The sequence below is a fragment of the Pollicipes pollicipes genome, unplaced genomic scaffold, assembly GCF_011947565.3.
Source record: "Pollicipes pollicipes isolate AB1234 unplaced genomic scaffold, Ppol_2.1 Scaffold_4295;HRSCAF=5057_pilon_pilon_pilon, whole genome shotgun sequence".
Classification (NCBI taxonomy): domain Eukaryota; kingdom Metazoa; phylum Arthropoda; class Thecostraca; order Pollicipedomorpha; family Pollicipedidae; genus Pollicipes; species Pollicipes pollicipes.
The window spans coordinates 5,169,270-5,195,191 of record NW_023596461.1 but is presented as its reverse complement, the minus strand read 5'-3'; the positions used below and the strand labels follow the sequence as shown (position 1 = coordinate 5,195,191).

Here is a 25,922-nt window from a genome sequence, read left to right as displayed (position 1 = left end):
GGGGCCTTTTCGGATGCGACAGCGCATCACACCACCGACGACGAACATAAATCGCGACTGAAGCATCACTCCGACAGACAGCAGGACGTCAACGGTTTCCTCACCAGAGAAAACCGGAGGCGTCGTGAAAAACGCAAGCCTTTCCCAGCCCGCCAGCCCTCCGCGGCACCCAGCACCTCACCGGCACGCCGCTTACTCACTGTCGTATTCGTAGTGCGAGAGCGTGCGCATTGCCAGCGTGGTGTTGATGAGCGAGGCCCGGTCGGCGGGCAGGCTGGCGTGCGCGGTCGCCGGCGGCCGGTGCCGCAGCACTGGTGGCTTGACGCCCAGCCGCGCCGACAGCACCGTCATCAGGCCGTCGCCCGCCTTCACCCGCAGCTCCGGGATCTGGGTGGCGATCTCCTGCAGCGCGACGGCGCCGTCAGGGCGGCCCAGTCAGGGCGGCGTTATCAGGGCGGCGGGGTCAGGGCGGCGGGGTCAGGGCGGCGGGGTCAGGGCGGCAGGGGTCAGGGCGGTGGCGCGGTCAGCACGGCGGCCGTCAGGACGGCGCGGTCAGGACGGCGCGGCCAGGACGGCGCGGTCAGGACGGCTCGGTCAGGATGGCGCGGTCAGGACGGCGCGGTCAGGGCGGCGCGGTTAGCACGGGACGCGGCACACGCGGCGTAACAGGCGGCAGTACGTCGCGGCAACTAATAGCCGGAACGAGCGCGGATACGGCCCACAAATGACCGCAGTGTGTCCACTTAGCGACGCCTACACAATCTTTGCTCATTTAACGTCACAATCCCGCGCAATATGGCGCCTCATCGGTCTGTCATCTGGCATCTGCCTGGTCATCTGTCCGCAGGCGTGTGCATCCATCGGTACGCGACGGGCATCTGCAGCTGCCCACACGTCTGTCAGCCGGTACCTGCAGGGCGTGAGTCAGTGCCGGCGTCAGCGCCGAGGCCAGCATGTGGTTGAGCAGCTCGTCCATCTCCGCGCGCAGCTCGATGCGGCCAGCGCGCGCCAGCAGCCAGATGCAGCCGTAGACGGCCGGGTCGGTGTGTCCGGCGGCGCCGCGCTTCTTCAGGGAGCCGTCCTGTCGGAACGCGGGCACAAACGCCGCCCTCAGCTGTGCGCGGCCGCTGCGCGAACATCGCTCGCCCCGCGGCCGTCGAGGCAGGGCAGGCCTTCCAGACGGCAGGGGAAGCGAGTCCGCGCCGGCGAAGCCTCTCAGCTCCCACAGTTGCTACCAGACAGAGCCTGGCCGACGGCGCATGCTACGTTACGGCTCACACGGCCGGGCGTAGCTTAATTTGAAAGCTCACAGCCAAAAATCCCCACTGTCCTCGTCGCCCCGAGCCACGGCTGGCGGGTGTGGCCAGAGCCCGCAGCTGCTGGCCACCGTTACTGCGCGTCGGTCGATGCACTGAGCCAGCGCGTTCCAACTCACCTTGGGCATGATGTTGGCCTTGATGGCGTCCAGCACGTTCGGGATATATTTGGTAATGTGCTCGCGGACGGCGGCCGCCAGGAAGCCAAGGCAGAGGAACGCCGACGACTTGGGCGCGTCCTTCCGCTGCAGCCACCACTGGATGTACTGCACCGCCTTCGGCATGTACCTGCAGGGCGGCAGCCACATGTGGCGGTCACCAAGGCCGTCAAATCCAGGGGCCGTCATGACTGCCACGGACTGACGCCTGGAGCGGCTGCCACACGGCCAGGCTGTGCCATTTGACACGCGAGGAGGCTGCCTAGGTGACACACAGCACCGCTCTTCGAACGGATTGGCTGTCAACGTTGTCACACCACGCCGCCGCCACTGCTGGCCATGATGCAGCTTCTACACCTGTTATGAACCCGTGCTACATGTCACAGGAGGCCGTCGTCTCAGCTGTCAGAAGCAGCGGCTGTCACGTATGCCGCACTGCAACTGTATTAGCTGTCACGCGGGGTGGTCGTTACGGCAGGGAGCACCAGGGAGCCAGGGATACAGCGAGCAATGCGTTAGTCATCAATCCCGAGTGAGCGACGTCAAGCCAGAAGAAGGTAGACAGCCAGACACCACGTGGGGCGCTGCAGGTGCAGCTGGGGCTTAAACAATTCAGCGCGGTTCTCTTCGAACGTCAGCCCCACTGGAGTGAGCCACACACCCACAAGTAGCGACGGCGAGCTCGCAGAGCCACCGGCGGGGCGCGTCAACCGGCCTCCAGACCTCTACGAGCGGCTGCTGCCGTGAGTCGCACGTGCTAACGGGGGCGCCGCCGCGTCCGGAGCGCTGAGCCGTCCGCTCCGTTACCGACCTCACCGAGCACTGGTCACGAAACAGGAAACAAAGGCGGCCTCGTCGCACTCAGGCGTGCTTCATCTCAAACGAGTCCGTCGGGGGAAGACGCAGCACTACTTGTCGCACCGTGTGGACGCTGAGTGTGGAAGAGCCCGCCCCAGTCGCGACAAACGCGGGGAAGCATGGCGCGCGCGTGCCGCTTGCCTGGATACTAGACATGCCTGTTGGTGGTCTGGCTACACCGCGCTACCATACACAATTCTACACATGCTCTCATGATTGCCGATTTGCACAAGTGGGCCCGCACTGCCGTTTCTTCGCAGACCGCCGAAAGTTCAACATGTGAGCGATACACCCAACGCATGAGACGGAGCGGGCGAGCGTCCCAGCACGGCGCGCGTCTCACTTGGCGCAGAACTTGGCTCGGTCGAGGGCCGCCAGCCGAGGCAGCATCGCCAGGATCACCTGCTGCACGTACGGGCTCTTGTTGTACATGTTCGACGTCACCTGCAGCACGGAGGAACGGTTAGGGAAAATACGGATCGAGTACCGAGCGCAACAGGCACAGGGCCCACCGCGTTACATTACAATCCGCCCCGCTCGAGCGCTCCGTCGTGGTCGGCGCCGGTCGGGTCACCTGTACTGTCAGGTCGCGACCCTTTACTCATGAACCTCACAAAAACATGCGCCCCGCCTTGCAAAACGAGCGCGGAGAGAGGACGCATACTGGCGGCTGGCGCAAACGACAGCACCGCGGGCACGGCAACGCCCAACACCGCTTTCGCGAGCAATTCAAGCGGACGGCACAACGTCGTAGCACTGCGGAACGCTGTCATCGACAACAGGTCGCAACAGTCCTGGTGAGCCCGGCGACTGACGTGGTGGCAGACGGCGGTGTACTTGGCGTTGAGCAGGGCGCGACACGTCAGGCTGGCGTACAGGGGCTGCCCGCTGACGGGCGCGCCGCTCAGCAGGTAGCTGGGCGAGAAGGTCGGCTTCTGCGCCAGCCGCAGCAGCATGGCCTTGTAACGGCGCTGGCGCGGCGCCGACTGCTGCTGGTGCTGCGGCGGCACACATCGACAGTCAGGGGCCGGGGGTCATGGGTCGGGCCACGGGTCACGGGTCAAGGGGCAAGAAAGATGACACAAACACAGTATGGTCAGGGGTTTGGTCCGATTCAAAACAAGGGGCTGGAAATGCAGCAGACATGTGGTCAGGGTCTGGTCAGGTCAGGGGTCGGGTCAGCACAGACATATAGTCAGGGGGCTGGTGAGCTCCGGGATCGGGTGGGGGGGGGGGGAGGGGGGGCAGGAAAGGTCAGCACAGTCACATGGCGAAGTGGGTCAGGTAGGTCAGGTCAGGCTGGGCCAAGCCAGCACGATTTCACGTCCCATTTCTATTTCGAAGTCAACTCAGACCAAACAGCCAGCATAAACAGAGCGTCACATTCAGCTAGCAGTCCAGACATGGTCTTTGTCGGAACGCCAGCACCCACTCGAGGACGGTTACTCAGGAGGATCCCAGAAGTTCAAACGAGAAGACCACGACGGATTCCACGCGAGCGACAGCGACTAGCGACAGGCAGTCAATTCGCCCGAGCAGCGAGCCAGGGCTGAACCTGATCGGGACAGCGCCTCCAGCCGAGCGCAGCAGCGCATCACCCGCCGACCAGACACCCGGCAAACAGCGGCTGGCAACGGCCGGCTGCTGTTTACTCGCGGTTTGGCTACACCGCATAAATCGTGATCTGAGCGGGGTTTAGCCCTACTGCTGGCTACCAAGCGAGATGAGTCGGCCAACAGGAGCCCGATGGAGATCGGCCCACGCGGTCATTCACTCAGCCCTGGCCTGATCCCAGATAACATGAAACAGCAAAAGCTAGAGTAACGAACAAATTCCAATGTTTCTGCAAAACTTCTCATCAGCCGCCGACAGTGACTTCCTCCTCACATCACAAAACTGCCACCGGGGCAGAAACAACCACTGTCATTCACCAGCTGAGCGCGTGGAGCCGCGCTCGCCGCGCGCCGGCGAGCGGGGCGGCGTGGCGCCGACTGACCCGGGCGTGCCGCTCGGGCTGGTGCAGCGCCACCGCCTCCAGCTCCTGCTGCTCCACCTCCCAGTCGACGTTGCTGCAGCGCAGCAGCTCGTTCAGCACCAGCAGCGAGCCGTGCACGCGGTCGTCGCGCGTCAGACCGCGCAGGTTCTCGTCGACGAAGCCGTGCTCCAGCTCTCCGAAGCACTGCTGGTACCTGTCGGCGGCGGGCGGCCGGGTCACCCCCGCGCCCTCTCGCCCGCCGAGGGCCGCGGCCGGCCCGGAGGGGAGCAGACGTAACCCGTGGCGTCTGAGCTCGGACACGGCCGTCGCAAGTTAGATGCGATGCCCACTGCATCGCATCGATAGCAGCATATTGGCGTTGTAGCATTCGATGCCGACTGCGTCACGTCGATAGCAGCATACTGTGTCGTGGCATTCACAAGGGCCCGCTGGTGCCTGGTCACATGCCCCGCCGAAAAACACTGCTGGAACCTGGTGACAGGCATGGGGCTGCAGTTCAGTGACACACGCAGGCACGTGCGCACGCACGCACGCACGCACGCCCCCCCCCCCCCCCCCCACCACACACACACACACACATACACACACAAGCAGCGCTTACGCCTGGGGACACGGCAAACACGGCCGCCACCTGGCGACGTACAAGCGGACACGAGCACCGTTGATATCCGATGGCAAACCCACAAACAGTGCTGGTGCCTCGTAACAAATTAGCAAATATCACTGATACTCAGTGCGCACGCAGGCAAACTAACCCCGCTAGCGCGTGGTGAAACCTACACATTGTCCCATACAGTAACCAGCGCGTCGGCAGCAAGCAGTGCTGGTATATCACGACACACGCCGTGCGCCACGTCCCAACCCGCGGACAGTGATCACCAGCAGCGTTCTGGCAGCCGGACGCGCGCCCCTCTCGCCCCGCCCACTGACCACTGTGGCTTCTGTGTCTCCTTGACCTCGCGCTGCGCCGTGACCTGGAGGGCGGCGCGGATGGCGCTGACGGCACCCTCGCGGATGCTGGCCTTCGGGTCGCGCACCGCGCAGAAGATGATGTCGAAGAACGGACCCACTTGCTGGAAGAAGTAGGTCGGCACAGAAGCGGCCAACTCCCGGATCAGGATCACCTGTCGAACGCCACAGAGCGGGGTGTGACCCGCAGCCGACCGGCGGGTCCACCACAGAACGGGGCGTGACTCGCAGGAAGCCGGCAGATTCATCACAGAGCGGGGCGTGACCCGCAGCAGGTCGACAGGTTCACCACAGAGCGGGGCGTGACCCGCAGCAGATCGGCGGGTCTACCACAGAGCATGGCGTGACCCGCAGCAGGTCGACAGGTTCACCAGAGCGGGGCGTGACCCGCAGCAGGTCGGCAGGTTCAGCACACAACAGGGCGTGACCCACAGCAGGTCAGCAGGTTCACCACAGAGTGTGGCGTGACCCGCAGCCGGTCGGCAGGTTCGCCACAGAGCGGGGCGTGACCCGTAGCCGGTCGGCAGGTTCACCACAGGGCGGGGCGTGACCCGTAGCCGGTCGGCAGGTTCACCACAGGGCGGGGCGTGACCCGTAGCCGGTCGGCAGGTTCACCACAGGGCGGGGCGTGACCCGTAGCCGGTCGGCAGGTTCACCACAGGGCGGGGCGTGACCCGTAGCCGGCCGGCAGGTCCACCACAAAGGGGGGCGTGACCCGCACCCGGTCGGCAGGTCCACCACAGAGCGGGGCGTGACCCGCAGCAGGTCGGCAGGTTCAGCACACAACGAGGCGTGACCCACAGCAGGTCAGCAGGTTCACCACAGAGTGTGGCGTGACCCGCAGCCGGTCGGCAGGTCCATCAGAGCGGGGCGCGACCCGCAGCCAGCAGGCAGGTTCACCACAGACCAGGCAGGCTCAGGAGATATCAGAAGACACGGCGCAGGTAAGCGTATCGTCCCACACGCACTTTAGGTCAAGACGAAGGTAAGAGACAGCGCAAACACCGACGCAAAGACCGACCACCGAAACACTCCGATGGGTCGCTCCACCTGCACAGCCTGACTCCAGCGGTGCGGGCAGTCTCCACCCGATCAGACGAGAGCGGCGACGCCGTCAAGCCTCCGCCCCCTGCGCCGTAGCCCGCGCCGGCACGCTGAGCCCCTGCAGGTCACTTACCGCCGACTGGCGCCGGTTCTCGTTGCGCTCGCCGCCCAGCCACTCGAGCGCGCGCTTGACCTCGAACTCGACGTACTCGGCCGAGTTCAGGCCGGAGCTCATGGCCAGTCGCGCCACCCGCCTTGGCCGTCAGCTCGATGACGCCGATGTCGGCGCACGGCAGCAGGTTGCGCAGCAGGTTGGCGGAGCGCGAGATGCGCGTGGTGCTGTTGCCCACGTCCACGCTGATCAGGCTCACTGCCGTGGGGAGAGGGGGGAGGGGGGCAGTCAATTTGGTCGTTTGAGAACCAGGTGGCAGGCACTGGAGAGCTGTCATGGACAGAACGGTCCATGCTGTCACTGAATCGACCAACCAGTGCACTGGATCCAACCAAAAAAACAGTGGGATGTGTGTGCATATTTGTAGAGTGCAAACGAAAGCATTCGCTAATGCCTTTGCTTGACATTTCAGGTTTAAGTGCTTTGTGTCTGTCCAGGTTTGTGAAGTGGGTCTAACCTCTCATCCTCGCCAAGTATGGCTATCTCACCAGTGGCCAGAATGGCGCCCTTTTTGTCGTTGCTGTCGGCGCTGGAGGCCAGGTTGAAGATCTGGTGGTTGAACTCGTCCATGAAGGCCTGCAGCTCTCCCGGCGGCACCTCCAGCAGCTCGGTGCTGACATAGTGGTACAGCTCCTGCAGCACACACATGCCTGATGGTGACACAGCAGCTGGGTACCCTGATGCATGTGGTGAATGGTGATGCCAGTCATACAGTACAGTGGCACTTTGGGACTGGGAGGTCATGGCATATGCCCATAATGTCTGCTCACTTTGTGTTTGAGCATTTTCACCCACATCTGACCCATAATGCCTTAAAACAAAATGCTGGTAACATAAAGGTCAAATGTTGCTCAACTTTATCATTAACAGCATCTCAGTAGGTTTCAGACTTTACAACCATATCAATGTACCATGCATCTGAACAAAAACAAATGGAGAAATCTGACCAATAACTGATCTGACAGAAAGGTGTGTATGTGTATGGACAGTCTTGGACCTTACAAAAGGGTGCATACTTACATGGACAGTCTTGGACTTCTCATCTTCTGATTTAGAACGAAGCCCACTTATGTATGTTTGGACAATAGATACTGGCTTAGAAGCCATGCTTGATAGTTGTTGTCTTCACAGAGTATGCATCATTAGCTGAAAGTGATAAGAGACATGTGGGTACCATGCTATTGTAATCATATCAATCATTGCAATCATACCATAACCAGTTGGGATGAAGCTGATGACATTTTGACACATTTCACCACTGACATCATTGGTGTCACACAATCTGAGGGGAAACCACAGCATGTAAATGAGAATTTGGAGTGGAGTGAAGTGAAATTGAGCCCAATGACTCTGACCATAATACCTCACCCACCTCACCATACACTGACTTGCACAGTACCAGCTATAAAAGTGGCATGCAGGAATGTCACATGGGTGCCATGAAAAAAGAAGAAGACAGTAACTGGTGGGACTTCCCCAATTTTGCATGTATCTTTGAGATGCCTTTCCCTCTGCTCAATACCTGCTTGGCTTCTGCAGGGTCCCAGGCCTAAGATCAAGGCAAAGGCCACCTATGTAAAGACCTCTGGTCTTTTGAGCCAAACAGCTATGTCTTGCCTGTATTCTCCCCAATGAGACTACCAGCTTTCTGCCTTACCCTCTTCAGTGCTGCCTTAGCTGGATGGAACCAACTTATACAGCCAACCAAGGCTTGCTATCCTTTTTTCAATGGCATTCATATCTATTGTACCTGCATGTAACCCAGGTGTGGTTTAGATGGGTTGGACCAAGCAACTATGGTCCAAGCAGTTATCAGTCTTAAGGTTAACATCCAAAGCCAACATTCTAAATGCATCTACAACTGCTCTTATTCAGATGAAACAGCTTATTTTGATATGCTGGAAATCAGTTGATGAACATTGATGGTAAAAGCAAGCAAGCCACAAACACCAATTTTATAGATTAGTTGGAATACCACTAAATGACTACTTTTAAACAATTAGTTTCCAATAAGTAACTGAATGTCAAACCTTATACCTTGTGGCTTTGTATTTGAGCACTGCTCACATCATTTCTGCATTAGAACTATGGGGAAGTGTGCTTGAGATCAAATGGAGGAAGGCCTGATGATTGTAAACCAGAACCAATCAAAATATGGATGACTGATGACCAATCAGATAGCAACCACAAGGTCAAGAATGGGATCAAAATTTGTTACAATAAATGCACAATAGCTAGTTAAACAACACAGAATGCATTGAGGGCACATGGGAGACTACTGCAAGGCAGCTTAGGCATCCATTTTGACATAGTTATGTCATTTGGCTCCTGCTAAAACCATTGGCCATGTGGCCATCAAGGTCCAGAAAAAATATAATTTAAGAGTTGTTGTTCATATCCCACATTTGAGGGAACCATTTCCAGATGTATTTGCTGTCAATCAGCACTCAACCAATGTTGTGCAAGTTATGACAACAAAATCAAAAGACAACATTGAGGAGCAAATTTACTTAACCAATGGACTGTGTCTTCTAGAGTAGCCTTTACACTTGACAGGATGCCAATGGTGTAAGTTGGCCTATGTCATCACATTTGATGCTTCTTCATAATGTCCACAGATGGGTCACTCCCTTAAACCACATTTCAAAATTCAATGTAGGTTTACTTTTACCTCTCATAAAACATGGTATTCAGTCCATAAAAATATAAGCCTGTCATACCATGAGCATCATTGTAACAACAAATAGCTTAATGGGATGAAAACATTTGAAGGCAAAGCTTGTTAATGCAACAATCAGCTTGCAATTAGCTTCCAAGAAGCAGTTCATTGACAAGCTCAATGGTCGTGCACATGGCAGGGGTAACAGGAACCAAAGGTGGAGAAGTGTTCGCAACATGAAAATTGCAGCATACATAACAATTAACACCGGACGGCGACATAGCGTTACCGCTGTTGTCAGCTGAACTTCAAGGCCTTGAGGGCCTTCAGGGGAATGTCTATAACGATCCAGACCTACCTCCGTCCTCACGCAGCCGAAAGTTACCAGTTTTGAAGGGTGTTAATTTACGCCGATGACGCCCCCTGACATAAACATTGGAAGTACTGGCGAGCTTAGCGTTAGGAGCAACGCATGAGAACCGAACGTAGCGCGTTTGTTACAGTGTGAGAAGCTTATGCGTGCAAAAACGCCACTAGCAAAATGCGCTGCGCTGGTACCAAATTAGGCAAGCTTTCTTACAGAGCTTAGTCCTCCCGGGCAGCTACTGCCGTCAACACAAAATTGGCACGTTCAATTGGCAACTGGTCAGGCCGCAAGCGCTTGTGGGCTTGCTTCACCTAGCGACTGAGCTTCCTTGTTTAAACTGTGCATGCATCATTTCGGGATTTATTCAACATTAGTCATGGGATTCACCGGCCAAGCCCGACTTCCGGCTGCCGGGCGGGATGCCTGACGGGAACCGGGTGTGCTGTGCTTGAATCGCTTGCAACTTTCAAGGAGATCGATGGGTGATAGTCCATCCCTCCCTCGCCCTCTTTAAACGTGTTAGCGGAGTGGGAGGTGGCTGTTCTAAATGCTTGAAGAACCTAGGTTCTTCAACCAATGAATAAATGAATAAATGAACTCATTTTATGCATTTCAACATGTCATTGTAAGCCCATGGGGATAGCATTATTTCGAATCCAAGATACACATTTCCATAGCACTTGGCGGTTTGCGGCACTTCGGCATACTTCGAAGCTGGTGCGACATTACCTTGTTGGAACATCAGGAATACCCACCCACAGCTCATTTGTCACGTACGCCACTATAACGCAGTTACGATCAGAGGTTGCGGTGCATGCGCTGTGCTATAAGTCGAATCTGCAAATGTTTTATATCTTGCGGTGGCCTCACTGATACGGAGACTTCAATGCCACGCAATCGCTAGCCGCGGGGCGTAAAGCTGAGAGACAGACGGAACATCGGAAATCCTCTTAACAACTAATGCACGAGCTGTTTAGTGGGAGGTGCGTATGACCAGCGGGGCCTTTGCGTAGAATTTGATTAAAAATATGGTACAGTGCCTTGTACACATATGCCGCCAACCAATAGGTACGATGCAAGGCATGATAAGTATAAACGTACACATGGTAATTATATGGGATAAGATGGCCGGAATATCGGGCTCTCTTCGTATCGATAACGATGAAACTCCTTTTCGGCAGGTGCATATGACCAGCGAGCCAATCGCGTAGAAGTTTTCAAGAGCTTATCCTGCCAACCGTTACAATGAAATCGGCATGGAAATAGAACACCCTCACGCGAGAACTGCTGCAGAGATGGGCGGTCGGGATATTGGACTGCCTTCGTACCGATCATGAACTGTTTGGGTGTAGGTGCACGTAACCAGGGGGCCAAATACACACCATGTTTGCTTATTACAAATGCATGGCTTATTGCGCCTGGTGAAAGTTGAACATGCAATGACGTCATAGAGCCTGTATTCAGAACGGAAATGATTGCAGAAGACGGGCGCGAAAGGTAAAGTTGGAGCATGGTTTGTTGCGCCTGAGGTTTGGTCGAATAGCAGTGACGTCATATCATCAGCTGATGCTCTATGGCCTTAAATCGGCTCTAAAGAACCCATCAAAATGTATGACCCGTAACGTCACACGCTGCGGTGATCCGTCAAAGAATTGATGTACGATCGACGCAAAACCGTTTTCAGTGACGTCACAATATCAGTGGATGCCTCACAGCCTTTCCTCAGCACGACAGTATACAAACCTTGCAGCCATGGTGGCTTGTGTTAGGGTGGGAGTTGCAGGTAATGAAGTAAAGGAGGGATGTTTTTATCCAGTCATTACTCAAAACGTGTGATGTGATGGATATTACTTACAAGTATGGGTGCAGCTTGTGCACATGACCCTGTCGCATACTCAAACCATCTTCTGATTACAGAAACAGACATCCAGCCAGCCGGGGCCCTGCACTGTGGGGTGCCCCCCTACAAAAGTGCTGAGGCATGGCTTGCCCCAACCACACTGACAAGCCCTGTCTTAAGAAAAATGGGTGTAGGTGTACTTTCCTACCTAACGTTAGAAAAAATCATTGCACACCATTCGTCGTGTTCAAGGCGGCACATATCGTAAATCATCTCAAAACAGGTAGAATCATGCTGCTACCTTCGAATTTCAATAACTTCGATGGCGAGCTCCCGAGCGCCGCGCGCACCGCACCGCCTGGACTCCCCAGCTGCCGTTCTTCTTCTCTGCGTTGCCGTTGCGTAAATACAATATGTCTGCTTACCAAGAACTCTACAAAATGTACGAGACCAAGGTAAACCATTCCGTCTTGTTTAAGGCGGAACATATCGTAAATAATTTCAAAACAGATAGAATCATGCTCCTACCCTCGAATTTTAATAAATACGATAGCGAGCTCCCGAGCGCCGCGCGCCCCCGCACCGCACTGCCTCGACTTCCAGCGCCGTTTCTACGTTGTTGCGAAAGCACAATATTTCTGCTTATCAAGAACCATAAAACATGTACGGGAACCAAGGGTAACAATAATAAAGCAACCAAAATCGTTTCTTATCGAGTTTAGGTACATTTATGAAAACACGCAGGCCAGAATAGTCCAGAAACATATCCCAACCTAACCTAACCTAACCCAACCCAACCTAACCTAACCTAACCTAACCTAACCTAACCTAACCTAACTGAGAATAGAGCAGAACCTAAGCTAAGCTAAGCTAAGCTAGCCTGAACCTGACCTGACCTGACCTGACCTGACCTGACCTAACCTAACCTAACCTAACCTAACCTAACCTAACCTAACCTAACCTAACCTAACCTAACCTCCCCACCCTATATCCCCTTCAACCCAGCATCTCATTGGCATCCATGTTCCATGCCATATATAGGTGCCATAAGTGAGCTTTTATTTAGCTGCCATGTTCTCATTTTGCTTTACATTCCCCACCCAATCCCCCTGCAACCCATGGTCCCGTTGGCGTCGAGGATCAAATTTCATGGATTCTTGCTACCTTGTCCCGGTACATTTTTATGGTTCGCAGTAAATATGGTTTATAGTTAAAGTATGGTTTATATAGTATAGTTTATAGTTATAGTTATGGGTTATAGTATGGTTCGCAGTTAATATGGTTTATATGGTAAATATGGTTTATGTTTAGTAAATATTTTTATGGTTCGCAGTTAGGTTATGGTTGTCCTGCCTTAAACATGACGAATGGCTTACTTTGGTCCCGTACATTTTATACAGTTCTTGGTACGCAGAAATATTGTATTTACGCAACGGCAACGCGGAAACGACGCTGGGGAGTCCAGGCGGTGCGGTGCGCGCGGCGCTCGGGGGCCCGCCATCGAAGTTATTGAAATTCGAAGGTAGGAGCATGATTCTACCTGTTTTGAGATTATTTACGATATGTCATGCCTTAAACACGACGAATGGTGTACAATGATTTTTTCTAACGTTAGGTAGGAAAGTACACCCTGACCGAAAAATGCACAACTTGAAGCACAGCATGCAGTCACCAGTTGTATCAAGAGCCGTTCAGTGGTACTTATGGCCTGGCCTGAAACCATGTGGCAAGAGGTGTGTTGCATGTTTTCTGTGCTATATTTCAGGTAAAGTAGGGTGACATGAGAAAGCATCTGGGCATGCTTCCTGCATAAAGTGTTGCATGTACTATTGGTGTGTGCCGTGTACATGCAGATGTATGCTGGTGTGAGGGTATGCTACAGATTGCTAGGCTGACTGTTATAGTGTAAATGATGCACAAAGGACAGTGTAAGCTTTTTCACACTGCTGACAGTGGCATCAGCCCAGAAAGACAGAATCCATGCCTGCAAAATGAGGAATGCCTTATAGTGTTAAGCCAGTAAAGTTAGATGGTAGTCTATGAGATGGCTGTGGCCAGCTCCTGGCACACTTCACAACAGTGGTGAGAGTCAGTGGTTAGGATGAGTAGCTGCAGTTGTTGTCTTCCACATGTCTGACTGTCACTGTCACTGTCACTGCTGCTGTCACTAGGCCAACCTTTATTCTTATCATTATCTGGCTGAGGAGGACTGCAGATCTATTCAAGCTGTAGGACAAACCCTCACAGTGGAGTATGGCAAACAAGCACTGAAACTGACTTCACTTTATTGCTATCATCTGGTAAGAAGTGTGATCATGAAACAATGATCAAGTAGTGATGTCATAAGGACACTGGTTCAATAAGCTTTTGGGTGGTTCTGGAGAGTATTATGAATCCAACCTTGTTGCATCAAATGAAGGCTGCTGAAGATTGGGAGGAAGTAAATGCTGGTCTTCAGCAACAGAAAAGCGCATGACAACAGTTGTCTATAAGTTAAGGATAAAGGTGTCAAATTGTGTACAACAGCCCTCCTGCCTGGGTGCCACATGCCAGTGCCTGTCCAAATTTCACCATTCAGCAGCCTGCCATCTGGCCCTTCACAGTGATGCTCAAAATGGGACAGGCAGATACACCCAAAGCAAATGGTGACCATACAAAAAGGGCAGTATGAGCCTGCTCTTTACAGCAAGAAGGGTGGGACTGTGGATTCGCATTTGAAGGAAAGGTTAAATATTGCATTTTTTACATTTTAAAAAGTGGCCGAAGTTCTTTCAGCTGGGATGGAACAGGTATATCAAACAGAGCACTTGAGGGTTAAGTAAATATGTATGTGTGTGTGTGTGTGTGCGTGCGTGCGTGCGTGCGTGCGTGCGTGCGTGCGTGCGTGCGTGCGTGCGTGCGTGCGTGCGTGCATGTGTGTGTGTGTGTGTAATTAAGGCATGATTTCCATATTGGCATGTATTGTCACTTATTCTGTGTTCACTATTTCCTCTCATTAGTCCTCTCTCACTTTTTCACAGGAGACTGAGTCTATGACCAGTGGCATCACCAGCCACCTGAAGAACTGGGATGCCATGGCTGCCCCTGATCACATACCTTCATCATCACATGATGCTCCAGGGCTCAACAATCTGCATATATGTGGGTGAGAAGAGCTTGATCAAATTTGCCTTCCTAGGCTGCTGGCATGGTCAATAGATTTTAAAAGAAATAATTGTGGGTTGTAGGCAGTAACCCTTGTCCTATAGATAGGAGACTATGCATGTCCTTGCTCAGACAGTTTAAACTATGTTATTGCCTGATAAATGGGCAATGTGGAATATGCCCTAGCATCACTAGTGCATGGACAAACATATAATACATGGTTACATTTGCATCTCATTAGACCATACTGATGCATTGCATGGATTTGATGAGCTCATGATCATTATTGGTATGCTGATGATAACACAAGACTCTCTAAGTGCCGCAAGTGTTCAGTCTACAATTACCATTTAGATGACTGCCTATACTTCTGTACTAAAGAGTTAGAGTGATTATAGTGGTAGTCTCTGGGCTTTGCATGTAACAAATTGCAGTGTTTTTTATTGATCTCTTAATCACATGTTGTCAGTCCTGGTCTGCTGCTGACACAGTGATGGAAGTGTCATCCACTCTTGCATAGGGTTGATGGCCTTTCCCACTCAATCTGCCCCCTGCTCTACGCACCACTTCAGTGACAAGCCTGGAGCCGACCTGGCGACCACGTGACCTACCACGTCCTCGCGGGTAGAGTCTCCCCGCCTCGCGACGGCGGGTCCGGCTCGGATCCGGGAGACTTGTCGCGCCGCGTCAGTGCGGAACCGGGGAGCGCCTGGCGCGGGACCGGGACCGGGACCGGGACCGGGACCAGGACCGGGACGCGGGACCGGGCCGACCACGACAATCGGGGCTGCCGTCACCGCAAATCGCTGGGCGCTGTTAGCTGGTGGGAGCCCATGCTCAGCCTCGGAGTGATGTGTTTGCCAGGTGTGGTGCCGCCTCAGCCGTCCAAACAACACCTATGTGTGTGTGTATGTGTGTCGCAGACGGTATGAGCCGGTGACCGGGAGCTCCAGGTCAGTGCCGTCTGGCGGAGAAGATAACGCCGAGGATTGGGGGCGTACTGTGCTGATGACGTCAGAACAGCCAGACTCCCGAGTCAGCAGTCCTTCAGGTGCAGGTGAGCACAGTGTCACAGCATCGGACGGCCGCGTGGTGCCGCCCCGCAATGCCGCCCTTCACGTGCAGGTGAGTGCGGTGCCACAGCATCGGACGGCCGCATGGCGTCGCCCCTTCAGGTGCAGGTGAGCGCGGTGTGACGATATCAGACCGGCCGCGCGGTGCCGCCCTTCATGCGCAGGTGAGTGCGGTGTCACAACATCAGACGGCCCGCGCGGTGCCGCCCATCAGGTGCAGGTGAGCGCGGTGTTACAGCATTGGACGGCCGCGTGGTGCCGCCCAGCAGTGCCGCCCTTCAGGTGCAGGTGTGTCACAACATCAGACGGCCGCGCGGGTGACGCCCTTCAGGTGCAGATGAGTGCGGTGTCACAACATCAGACGGCCGCGCGGTGACGCCCTTCAGATGCAGATGAGTGCGGTGTCACAACATCAGACGGCCGCGCGGTGACACCCTTCAGGTGCAGATGAGTGCGGCGTCGCAACACCGGACGGCCGCGCGGTGACGCCTATCAGGTGCAGGTGAGCGCGGTGTGACAGCATAGGACGGACGCACGGTGCCGCCCATCAGGTGCAGATGAGTGCGGTGTCACAACATCAGACAGCCGCGCGGTGACGCCCATCAGGTGCAGGTGAGGGCGGTGTCACAGCATTGGACGGACGCGCGGTGCCGCCCCGCAGTGCCGCCCTTCAGGTGCAGGTGAGTTGATGTGTTGCTAGCCTTGCGGTGCGATCGCGGGTGTCGAGTTTTGCCCCCAAGCCAAGGTGATGGCATTGGACTGCCACCGGTTGTTTTTCCGGCTGGGGTCGAATAGACAGGAGAGGTGTGGTAGAGAAAGATGAGGAAAGGAGGATGGAGTGGATGAGACGAGACGAGACGAGACGAGACAAGAGGACAGCAGAACACAGCACTGCACAGAACTACTTGGTTTGGTGAATACACGTGTGAATTACGTAAGCTGTGAAGTGCATTTACGGGGGAACATTATTCACATAGATAAGACAGTAGTAATGGCCTTATTTCTCGGAGAAAAGCCAGGTGACTGGAGATACAGATGCGTCGATATTTTTCGGGGGATTAAACCAGGAGCGGTAAGCCATTGCTGTGATATCGTGCATATCCAACTAAGTATTTGAATGTGTGAAAATACGTGTACATGCAAAGGAATTCAAGTAAACGAGCATCACGCATCACGCGGATGCGTGGGGTAACTAACGGCGTTTGATATACTCAGCACTTAGTACTATACTGAGTGTACCTACTTCACTGTTTTTTAACGTGCCCAGTCCGCCATCCTTCAGTTTCTGCAGGCTGATTTCTACATCAGTACTGGAAGGTTCCGGAAAATTCTTGCCGATGTCTGGAAATCTAAACACCACATTCGGGGTGCGACCTCGGTGAGGCTGATCTTCGTTGCGATCTTTGGTGTCTGTCCCACGGAGACCGCAAGGTGCGTTCGCGGGTTCGGATGGTACTGCTGCGCCGCCTATTGAAGCTGGCCGGTCTTCGTCTGGTGGAATCACAGTAGTGGTGTTGCTGCCGTCACGCAATTTTGAGATGTACTCTTTCCGCCGTTTGCCGTCTGCAGAATGCTCAAATCGTGTTTCTTCTTGAACTAAAATGTCTTTAGATGCTGACTGCGCTTGCGCAAAGTTCTGACCTTTCGCTAGAAGATTAATTCCTGCGGTATTAAATTCTACAGACTATAAATCATTCACTCTGTTTTTACTTATTGGGCTATCATTCGGTTTTTCGTAGCAGTCATTCACCTGGCGCTTAGCTTGAAGTTGTGTGAGCGTGTTAATCAGTCTTGGTCTATTTTCGCGAATAGTGATTTCAAAAATTCGTTCACACGTCGCACATGCGTATCTTTTGTTCCTTAGGAAAGATGAGATTGATCCGAATAAGGGTGAACATTGTGTTTCTAAAAAGGCATTTGAAGACCTTTTTTCGAAAAGTTTCTATGATTGCCTCGCGCACTAAAGCCTTAGCAATGCCAGCAGAACGAGTTAAAGCCCTAGTCTCGGAGAAAATATGGGTCACAGGCTTCAGTGCGTCTTTGATGTACCGCGGGACCTAGCTTTACCTACGGCAGGCAATTAAGAATTCTATGCGTAATTGAATTTTAGTTAGTTTTTCTTGATTGTGGAGAGCTTCAGCCAGCATTTTCTGGCGGCTACTGTTGGGTTCAAGTTTACGAAAGTTGTTAAGCGTGTTTGTGAGAAACATTAATCGCATAGGTAAGACAGTAGTCATAGCTTTATTCCACGGAGAAAAAAAGACAGGAGAATGGGATATAGATGTGTTGATATTTCGGCAACATGCCTTCATCCGTTATATCATCTGTCATTTCTGCGTGCGGTGGCTTTACGGAACAAAACTCCGCGTCTTTTAGAGAAAATAGTCGACTCTTGGGGTTTGTTCCTACTCATCTGTGGGGCACCAGAAACTTTTAAAAAGGCTTTTAATAATTCGGAGGCGGCAGGATTAGCAGAGGGCAGCATTTTCTTCAGTGCAGATGTCAATTTATATGGCAATATACCAGTCAAAAGGTTTAGTGCTGCCGTGAAAGCTAAGGTAGACAAACATTTCCATGAAATTGATCGTTTTGGTCCGTCGCAATCTGCGGTCTTTTAGAACAATGTGTCAAGGGTAATGTTTTTTTCGATTGGAGATGACTTTTACCGACAGAAATTGAGTATAGGAATAGGGAACCCTTGCGCTCCTCCTATGGCGATACTGTTTTTAGACCAATTTGAAACGAAGGCCCTGGCCGCCAGCCCATTAAAAGAAACTTTCTCAGCTGGATATATAAATGATTATGCTGGGGTGTGGACGCACAAACGGCGTGCCCTTGAATAATTTGTGGAATTCATGAACAAACAGCATCCAAATTAAGCCTTTACGATGGAGCGTCAGGGGGCGAAAAGGGTCCCATATTTGGATACACTAGTGCCGGGGAAAAGAGGAACAGCCGCACAACGTTAGAGACGGAGCTCTTTATCAAGCCCACGAGCTGTGTTATAATTCTGCACTGCGAATCTGCGCATCCAACTTCCACCAATCGCAAAATAATTTGTAAGATATTCCACAGGGCTCTAAACAGGTCACCATATAGTGAAAAGGAAAGAAAAGACATAAACAACAAATGACTTTTGCTGTTGGGCCATGTGTATTCACCGCGACTTTTTTGCAGAATGTTGGAGGAAGCAAAAAAGAGGTAGCGCGTGGGGGATGGGGGGTAGGAGTCGGAACACGTCCTATCGGACGACGGATTCTTAACGCTGCCTAGCATAGATGAGCACTTGCTTTGTAAAATCAAATACATCGTTAAGAAATCAAAACTGCGCGTACGCATGGCTTGGAAGAACGACAATAAGCTAGAAAAGTCGCTGGTGAAATCCTGTATCTCGGAGCCTACCTGCCCAGTTGGCAATAGATGTCATTTATGTCAGCAGGTGAGTGCGTCGTAAAGCCCCCATTACACACAGATGTCATTTATGCAAGCCTGGGCTTCAAGGGCTTTGCACGCAAAAAGCGTGGTTTACGAAATTAAGTGTTAACTGTGTTAAAAACATGGGGGGACAGAGTCTATGTCGGGGAGTCATGCGCCCTATTCGTTTGTGATCTAATAAACACCTGCGAGATGCTAAAAACAAAACAATGAATACCTCTTTCGTTGACCATTTTCTCGCTAAAACACGCCTGGGCTGAAATGCGGGAATGTATGGACCCGATGCTCCTTTTAGAGCTGAAAGTCATCTGCAGAGCACGAGACTACCCAGACGGAAAAAAGTTAATCTGTTATTACAAAAAGTTGACAACCAAACCTAAACGTACAGGGCTCACCGTTGCTGATTATGCGAACGTGATACGTACCTTGATGTGTGATGTGTGCTAGCTTAAAATCGTTACATGTGTAAGTGATGCCTGACGCGTGATCCGCGATGCCCGTTCAATTGAAATCGCTTGCATGCACAATTGACGCGTGATGTGTGATGCCTGTTTAATTCAATTCGCTTGCATGTTTGAATGAAGCGTGATGCGCGATGCCTGTTTACTTGAATTCGTTTGCACGCACACGCATTTTCGCGTATTCTTATTCTTAGATATGCACTGTATCGCAGTAGTGGCTGGCAGTTGCCACTTGTTTAATCTTCTGAATGTTGGTGTCCTGTAAAACCGTGGCTAATTGTTTTTTTTTAACTGAAAAATCGATTAGGGTCCTTGAAAGGCAATTTTCAAGTTACTTCTGCTATTCGTTTTGACGAAGGCATGTCGCCAAAATATTACCGCATCTCTATCTCCAGTCTCCTGGTTTTTCTTGGAGGAGTAAGGCTATGATGACTACTGTCTTATCTATGTGAATACACATGTGGATGTGACTGTGAAAAAAATCACGTAACACAATACAGCCAGAGCGTGTTCAGCCATGCGATGTTTCACAGGCGCTGTCTCAGACACTGACGTCCCGCCTGATCCGTTGGCGTTGTCGGCTGCAGATGAAGAGCTGCTGAAACACGACACTGGCTTGTCGCCTGGCACAACGGGTGCGTACTTCATTAGGCTTGTGCCAGCGGGTGTTGCGTTGTATCGTCGGAATGCTTGATTCATAATGGAGAGGACATGGGCTCGTAACTCGTGGCCACCGAGTTACAGGACAAAAAAGAATGGAAACGGGTGAAATGAAAACAGTTGAAGGACAAAAAGTCGTGATGGAAAAAGTTGGCCGAAGACATGTGCCTAATTCCCAGTCTTCATCTGCGGTTCCCTCCGGTTCCTTTGTCAAAACAAAACTGGATCCTGGTTCCCACTGGTTCCTTCGCCAAAGACAAAACTGGTGCTTGTTTCACAAAGGTTCCTTAGTCAAATCATAACTGGGTCTTGGCTCCCACTGGTTCTTTCGACAAACCAAAATCCTGGGTCTTGGTTTACACTGTTTTGGACAAAATACAAGCTTAGATGCCGACTTCTTTGACAAAACCAAACGGGATCGTGGCTCACTCTGGTTGCTGTGGCAAGACTAAGTCCTGGATCATGCTTTTCAATAGTTCTTCTGACAAAACAAACCCTGGATCATGGTTCCGGCTGGTTCTTTTCGACAAAACAAAACTTTGATTGTGGTTCGTAATAGTTTTATGCATCCAATGGGACTGGTTCCTTGTTACCATTGGTTCTCTGGCGAACATTGAATACAAAGACGTTAGTTTTTGTCGTTCATCTTTTTGTGGCTCAACTTTTTGTCGTTCGACTGTTTCCCATCCGACTTGTATTCTTATCGACCTTGTGCTTCAATTTTCCTTATTCCATTCGTATCCTAGTCGAATTTCATCTTCGTGGTCTTTTTCCGTTCGACTTTTTGCGTTCCAATTTTCCCATTGGACTTTTGTCCGTCTTATCCCAGTCGGCTGTCATCTCCGTCGTCTTGTTTGACTTTTGCGTTCCACTTTTTCATGAGACTTTTGTTCGGACATCGGCCTGCTGTGCTCCCAGGACAACCGACGCAGGCTATCGCGATTTGGATGAGCTTGCCTGTTACAACTTTCCTGCGTTGTTAGATCACCGAACTAGGTTCCCAAGAGGTATGTTCGTATTATCTTCCTACGCAAAATGTATCAGATCTTTATGTATTTCATTGCGTTGCGAGCAAATGTTTGTCGGGATAAATCTCCGTTAACATGACATTTCGTGTCTGCAAAGTCATCTGGCACGAAACCCTGAAGTTACATAAATCTCATATTAACTCCTCACACACATAATTTTTAACATGGCGCTTGTTTTTACGCGCGATTCTCCGCGTCCCTTTCCTTCCGTGCTCATTCGTTTGCTGTCATGTCTTTTGTTGGCACCCGCAATTATTTGTTCAGCATTGCAAAGCAATGCTGAACAAATGCAGAGGGGATGATGTTGAGACATTTGTGTCGCAAGTTTTTACCTGTCTTCTATTTTCATGAAGTTATGTAAGCTTGCCGTTCTTTATCGGGAGGGGTCCAAATAGCTTTAACGTGGTGACGAAGTCATTTGATGACTTGCAGCAGGTTCTGTTTGTACATTCCACGCTTCATCAGTACCCTCGTTGCTCAAGGATACGAGTCCCACCTCGCCCGAGAAAGTCGTTAACCTTCGCGATCCTGCGTGGAATTCCTCGGTGATCGTGAAGCGAAGTGTTTTCTCCCATCCACCGCGACCGGCGGCAGTGAGGTTCCTTTTAATTCTGGACTCCGCCGGGATTCTTTCAGACCTTGTCATGTTGAGGTCTGCGATGGTCCTGCTGGCGATGATATCCTTTGCCGAGGGATCCACCTGCGCATGCTGGGGCGTACTCTCCAATCCCTGTGGCCAGAGTGTGGCGAACATTATCCCCTCTGCATCGCATGGAACACTGTCTAAAAACGAGATACCAGCCAGTTTCCGATGAAGCACCAGGGATTGTCGACCGACTTCTTTGATTCCTGTATGTTCAGCCTGTATCGTAGAGCTCTTCCTCCGTCGGTCCCGGATGGATTTATAGATAACCACTCACACCTTAGGAGAGGGAAAGTAATTACGCATCTATGTCAAAATGTCACCCGATGCGAACATTTCACCTTTCCGGAAAAGGTAGTGTGGCAACGTTTCACAATGATACAAATGTATCGCTCGGAAGTATGCTCTGGCTGAAAGTATTCCCAAATATTTTATACAAGGGGGTGAACGTAGAGTTGCGTCACCATAACGTACTTAATTTTTTGTCGACGGTTCTCTGCCGCAAATACATGAAAACGAGGTCAGTTTTTGTGGCGTTGATGCGTAACATAGTATGCACATGGCTTGAGTTTTGCTCAGCTTGGTTGGTTGGGGTAACAGCAGTGAACAAGCTGTATGTCGTGTGTTATTTTGCCCTCTTATAATACTGCATTGGTTTTGCACGAAACTCATCGCCATCGAATCATCACTAAAAGTCACTAATACCGTCACCACGAAGCATATTTTGCTCTAGCTGTATCGGCTTTGCGGTTTTCATTACTATTTGTGGATGAGGTAGCTGCTCGTTTCCCCAAATCAGCAGAGTTTGTACTTTTTATGTAATACTATGTCGCGTGAATCGATGCAAAGAAATGAGATACGTTGGCTCTTGCAAGCATGCCTCCCACGGAAATGTGTACAGAAGAAATGAACTGCGACCTGGTCGGAAAACTGATACTTATTTTCAAATAATGTTTGGAGCACTCCTAAAGTTAACCTGCCCCGCTGGGTAACTGTTGGTTAACCTGTTAACCAACAGTTCACTGTTTCCAAAGTGAAAAGAGTACTTGCTCATTAAGTTCTGTGGTCAGGCTCGTGCAAGTCTTGAATGTTGATCTAACTAAAGCTGCTCTTTCCAGGTTCTTCATTGCTTTGCTGTGGATACTGCGGCTTCCATCCTTCAAATCAAGACAGTCTCATGGAGCACCTGAGATGTCAGCATCAAGAGGAGTCGTCTGGCTGGGCCTTCCACAGTCAGAGCCAGTGTGACAGCGAGGGCTGTATGCGCCAATGCTGCGGAGGGGCGCCCAGCGAAATGAAGTGCTTGACACGCTCCGTTCTACCTCACCATGATGCGAAGCTGTGCGGATGTGACGTGTGCGGCAAATCGTTCGCCCAGCGGGACATCTTAGCCTCGCATGTCCAAACCCACGCCGCCGAGAAATCGTTCACGTGCGAGGTCTGTAGAGAGTCGTTCAGCGAAGGGGACCAGCTCACGTACCACCTTAAAGGCCACACGGAGAACAAGATGAAAACTTGCGAGGTATGTGGAAAATCATTCAAGTTCCAAAGCAGCCTTATGCGTCATCTCCTGAGTCACACAGGTGAAAAGCCGTTCACCTGTGAATTCTGTGGAAAATCATTCGGTCACAAGAGCAACTTTAAGTTGCATCTTCGAACCCACACCGGTGAGAAACCGTTCAGTTGTGAAGTCTGTGGGAAGTCGTTCTATCAAAGATTCGACCTTAATAATCACCTCCGGACTCACACAGGTGAGAGGCCGTTCGTTTGTGAAGTCTGTGGGAAGTCGTTCAGTCTCAGGAAGATCCTAACGTTCCACCGTCAGACCCACACAGGGGGGAGGCCGTTCAGTTGCGAGGTCTGTGGCCAGTTGTTCGCGCAACGTAGCCACCTCACGAATCACCTTCGGGCCCACACCGGTGAGAAGCCGTTCAGTTGTGAGCTCTGTGGCAAGTCGTTCGCGCAACGTGTCAACCTTACGAAACACCTTCGGACCCACACCGATGGGAAACCATTCAGTTGTGAGCTCTGTGGGAAGTCGTTCAGGCGACGTAGCCGCTGTAGGGATCACCTTCGGACCCACACCGTTGGGAAGTCCTTCAGTTCCGGGTTCTGTGTGGACTCGTTCAGGTAACTTCACACCTTTACGAAGCGACTTCGGACTCGCAGAGGCAAAATGCTGATCAGCTGTAAACGTCTGTGGGAAGTCGTTCCTTGTGAAGTCTCGCCTTACGTATCACTTCCGGATTCACACAGGTGAGAAGTCGTCCGGTCGTGAAGTCAGTAGCTGAAAGATCATGGGGTCGCAGGGTCACTTAAGATGCAGCTTCTGACCCGCACCGATGAGAAACCGTTCGGTTTCTCATCGGTGAGCCCTGTGGAAAGTCGTCCAGCCGACGTGGCTTCCTTGCCGATCACCTCTTGGCCCACACTGCTGAGAAATCGTTTCATTGGTGAGCTCTGTGGGGACTTGTTCGGGGACTTACATCTTTACGAAGCGCCTTCGGCCCCACAAAGGTCAAAAAACCGCTGAGTTCTGAGTCTCGTCGCCGGTTTTTCAGCGACAGGAGCAGCCATACTGACACATGTAGGGGAGTCATTCATTCAGACAAGCTATTATGCTCACCCCCCTCGGGCTCCGAGAGGTGAAAAGCCGTTCAGTCGTGAAGTCCGGGAAGTTGTTCCGTGTGAAGTCCCACCTCATTTATCACCCCCGGATACGCACAAGTGAGGATCCGTTGAGGTGTGAGCTCTGGGAAGTCGTTCAGGCACAGAAGCAACCCTACTATGCAATGGCAGATCCAGGACGATAGAAAAGCTGTGTATTTGTAAAGTCTGTGGATTGTTGTATTGTTACCGCAGCACTCGTACCTATCGCGTTCGAACCCGCACCTGTGAGAAACCTTTCAGCTGCGGTGTGTGCGGACAGCGTTTTGTTGAGAGTAGTGTGTATGTTAACGTTTGCGACCACTACTTTCAAAACTTGTGCTGTGTAAATTGTTGTAATGCATACCTGGGCACGAACCAGGTTAATTGTGGAACGTGCGGCAAGTCTTTCAACCTCAGACGTGTGCATGGACATTGTATTTGACCCCGCCCCAGGCCGCTGGCGTTTTGTGAACCGTGCTCTTCGCCTTTTGTATTGAATGTTGGCTGCCAGCCGGAAATAAACCTGTCCAGGGTTCCGCTCGACCAACACCGGTTTGCACTCCGTCCCACAGCGTAGTAGTATTTCCGACATGGACTCCAGCTACCAGACCAGTGTTGAGGCCGCGCATATCCCGATGAAGTCGGCCCAGTCGCGCGCTTGATGGTGGTGACGGTACCGGTAGGAAGCACACCACTTACTGTGCGTCAGAAATATGCATCAACCGTACATTCTGACTTGTGATTGTGATCACGATTGGTGGTGGCCGACTGAGTCAGGTTCCGCCGGCCTGTTTTGAACCGCTGGAAACTGGCTGACAAAGACTTCTTGTGACAAGTGAAGTGCGCACTTAGATCAGCCACCGTGCGTCTCTTGGGCCGATGAATGGAATTGAGCAAGGATATGTCGTTTACGATTGAGCTCAGCAAGCTTGCAAAGCGGCCCGGGCTTGCTTTCGGGATAGGGGGCTGCAGCTATTTTGATGCACGTCGTGCTGATTACCGCTCCGAGCGAGCACTGCAACGCCCACGTGCCCTCGGCCATCTGGCCGGTCGGTAGCTGAACCCGTGGAGAAGTGGCTCACTGTGTTGTGTTGCAAACATGTTTAGCCACCATAAACATTCGCCAGGCTGTATGCATTGATCAATGCAAAATACATCGACATGTATCAACGCTATCAGTTGAGTTAGTTGTATTCACGAATCATTCCAATAAGTGGTGTATTCACGAATTATTCCAACAAGTGGTTTGTGGTTTGATTTGGTACAATGACAACAGAAGCATAGATTTAATATAGTAACATGACACCAACGGAACCACGTTCGCACCTTATCAATCATCCAGTCGTTCGCACGACTCAGGTCAAAAACAAAATAATTAACAAGATCTAAATCGTCAGCGTCAATCACCACTGTACCCCCGGCTACATCGTGGGCACAGCTGCAGTCCTGT

The 25,922-nt window shown here is 52.0% G+C and overlaps 1 protein-coding gene and 1 pseudogene across 2 annotated transcripts; one reads left to right on the top strand and one right to left on the bottom strand.

Moving 5' to 3' along the window:
• The window catches only part of LOC119096577 (serine/threonine-protein kinase mTOR-like), a 38,225-nt pseudogene extending 28,607 nt beyond the window's left edge, over positions 1-9,618 (bottom strand).
• A 3,406-nt stretch (positions 9,619-13,024) lies between these two features.
• On the top strand, positions 13,025-25,663 carry LOC119096886 (gastrula zinc finger protein XlCGF17.1). Of its 2 annotated transcripts, none has more exons than XM_037219874.1 (5): positions 13,025-13,112; positions 14,400-14,520; positions 15,447-15,580; positions 20,026-20,127; positions 22,942-25,663. In XM_037219874.1, exons 3-5 carry the CDS (start codon positions 15,532-15,534, stop codon positions 23,955-23,957), a joined length of 1,167 nt encoding a protein of 388 aa, XP_037075769.1. In that variant the 5' UTR covers positions 13,025-13,112; positions 14,400-14,520; positions 15,447-15,531; the 3' UTR covers positions 23,958-25,663. The 2 variants fall into 2 exon arrangements, with proteins under 2 accessions (XP_037075769.1, XP_037075768.1); XM_037219873.1 differs by having other exon boundaries at positions 13,031-13,112; positions 14,400-14,524.
• The last annotated feature ends 259 nt before the right edge of the window (positions 25,664-25,922 follow it).

Bases quoted from the DNA above. Each gene is read 5' to 3' on its own strand.
- LOC119096886 (XM_037219873.1), top strand. From the start codon at position 13,083: ATGGCCTGGCCTGAAACCATGTGGCAAGAG. The intron at 14,525-15,446 runs GTGAGAAGAGCT...TGTGTGTCGCAG, and splicing joins AACAATCTGCATATATGTGG to ACGGTATGAGCCGGTGACCG. The intron at 15,581-20,025 runs GTGAGCACAGTG...GATGTTTCACAG, and splicing joins CAGCAGTCCTTCAGGTGCAG to GCGCTGTCTCAGACACTGAC.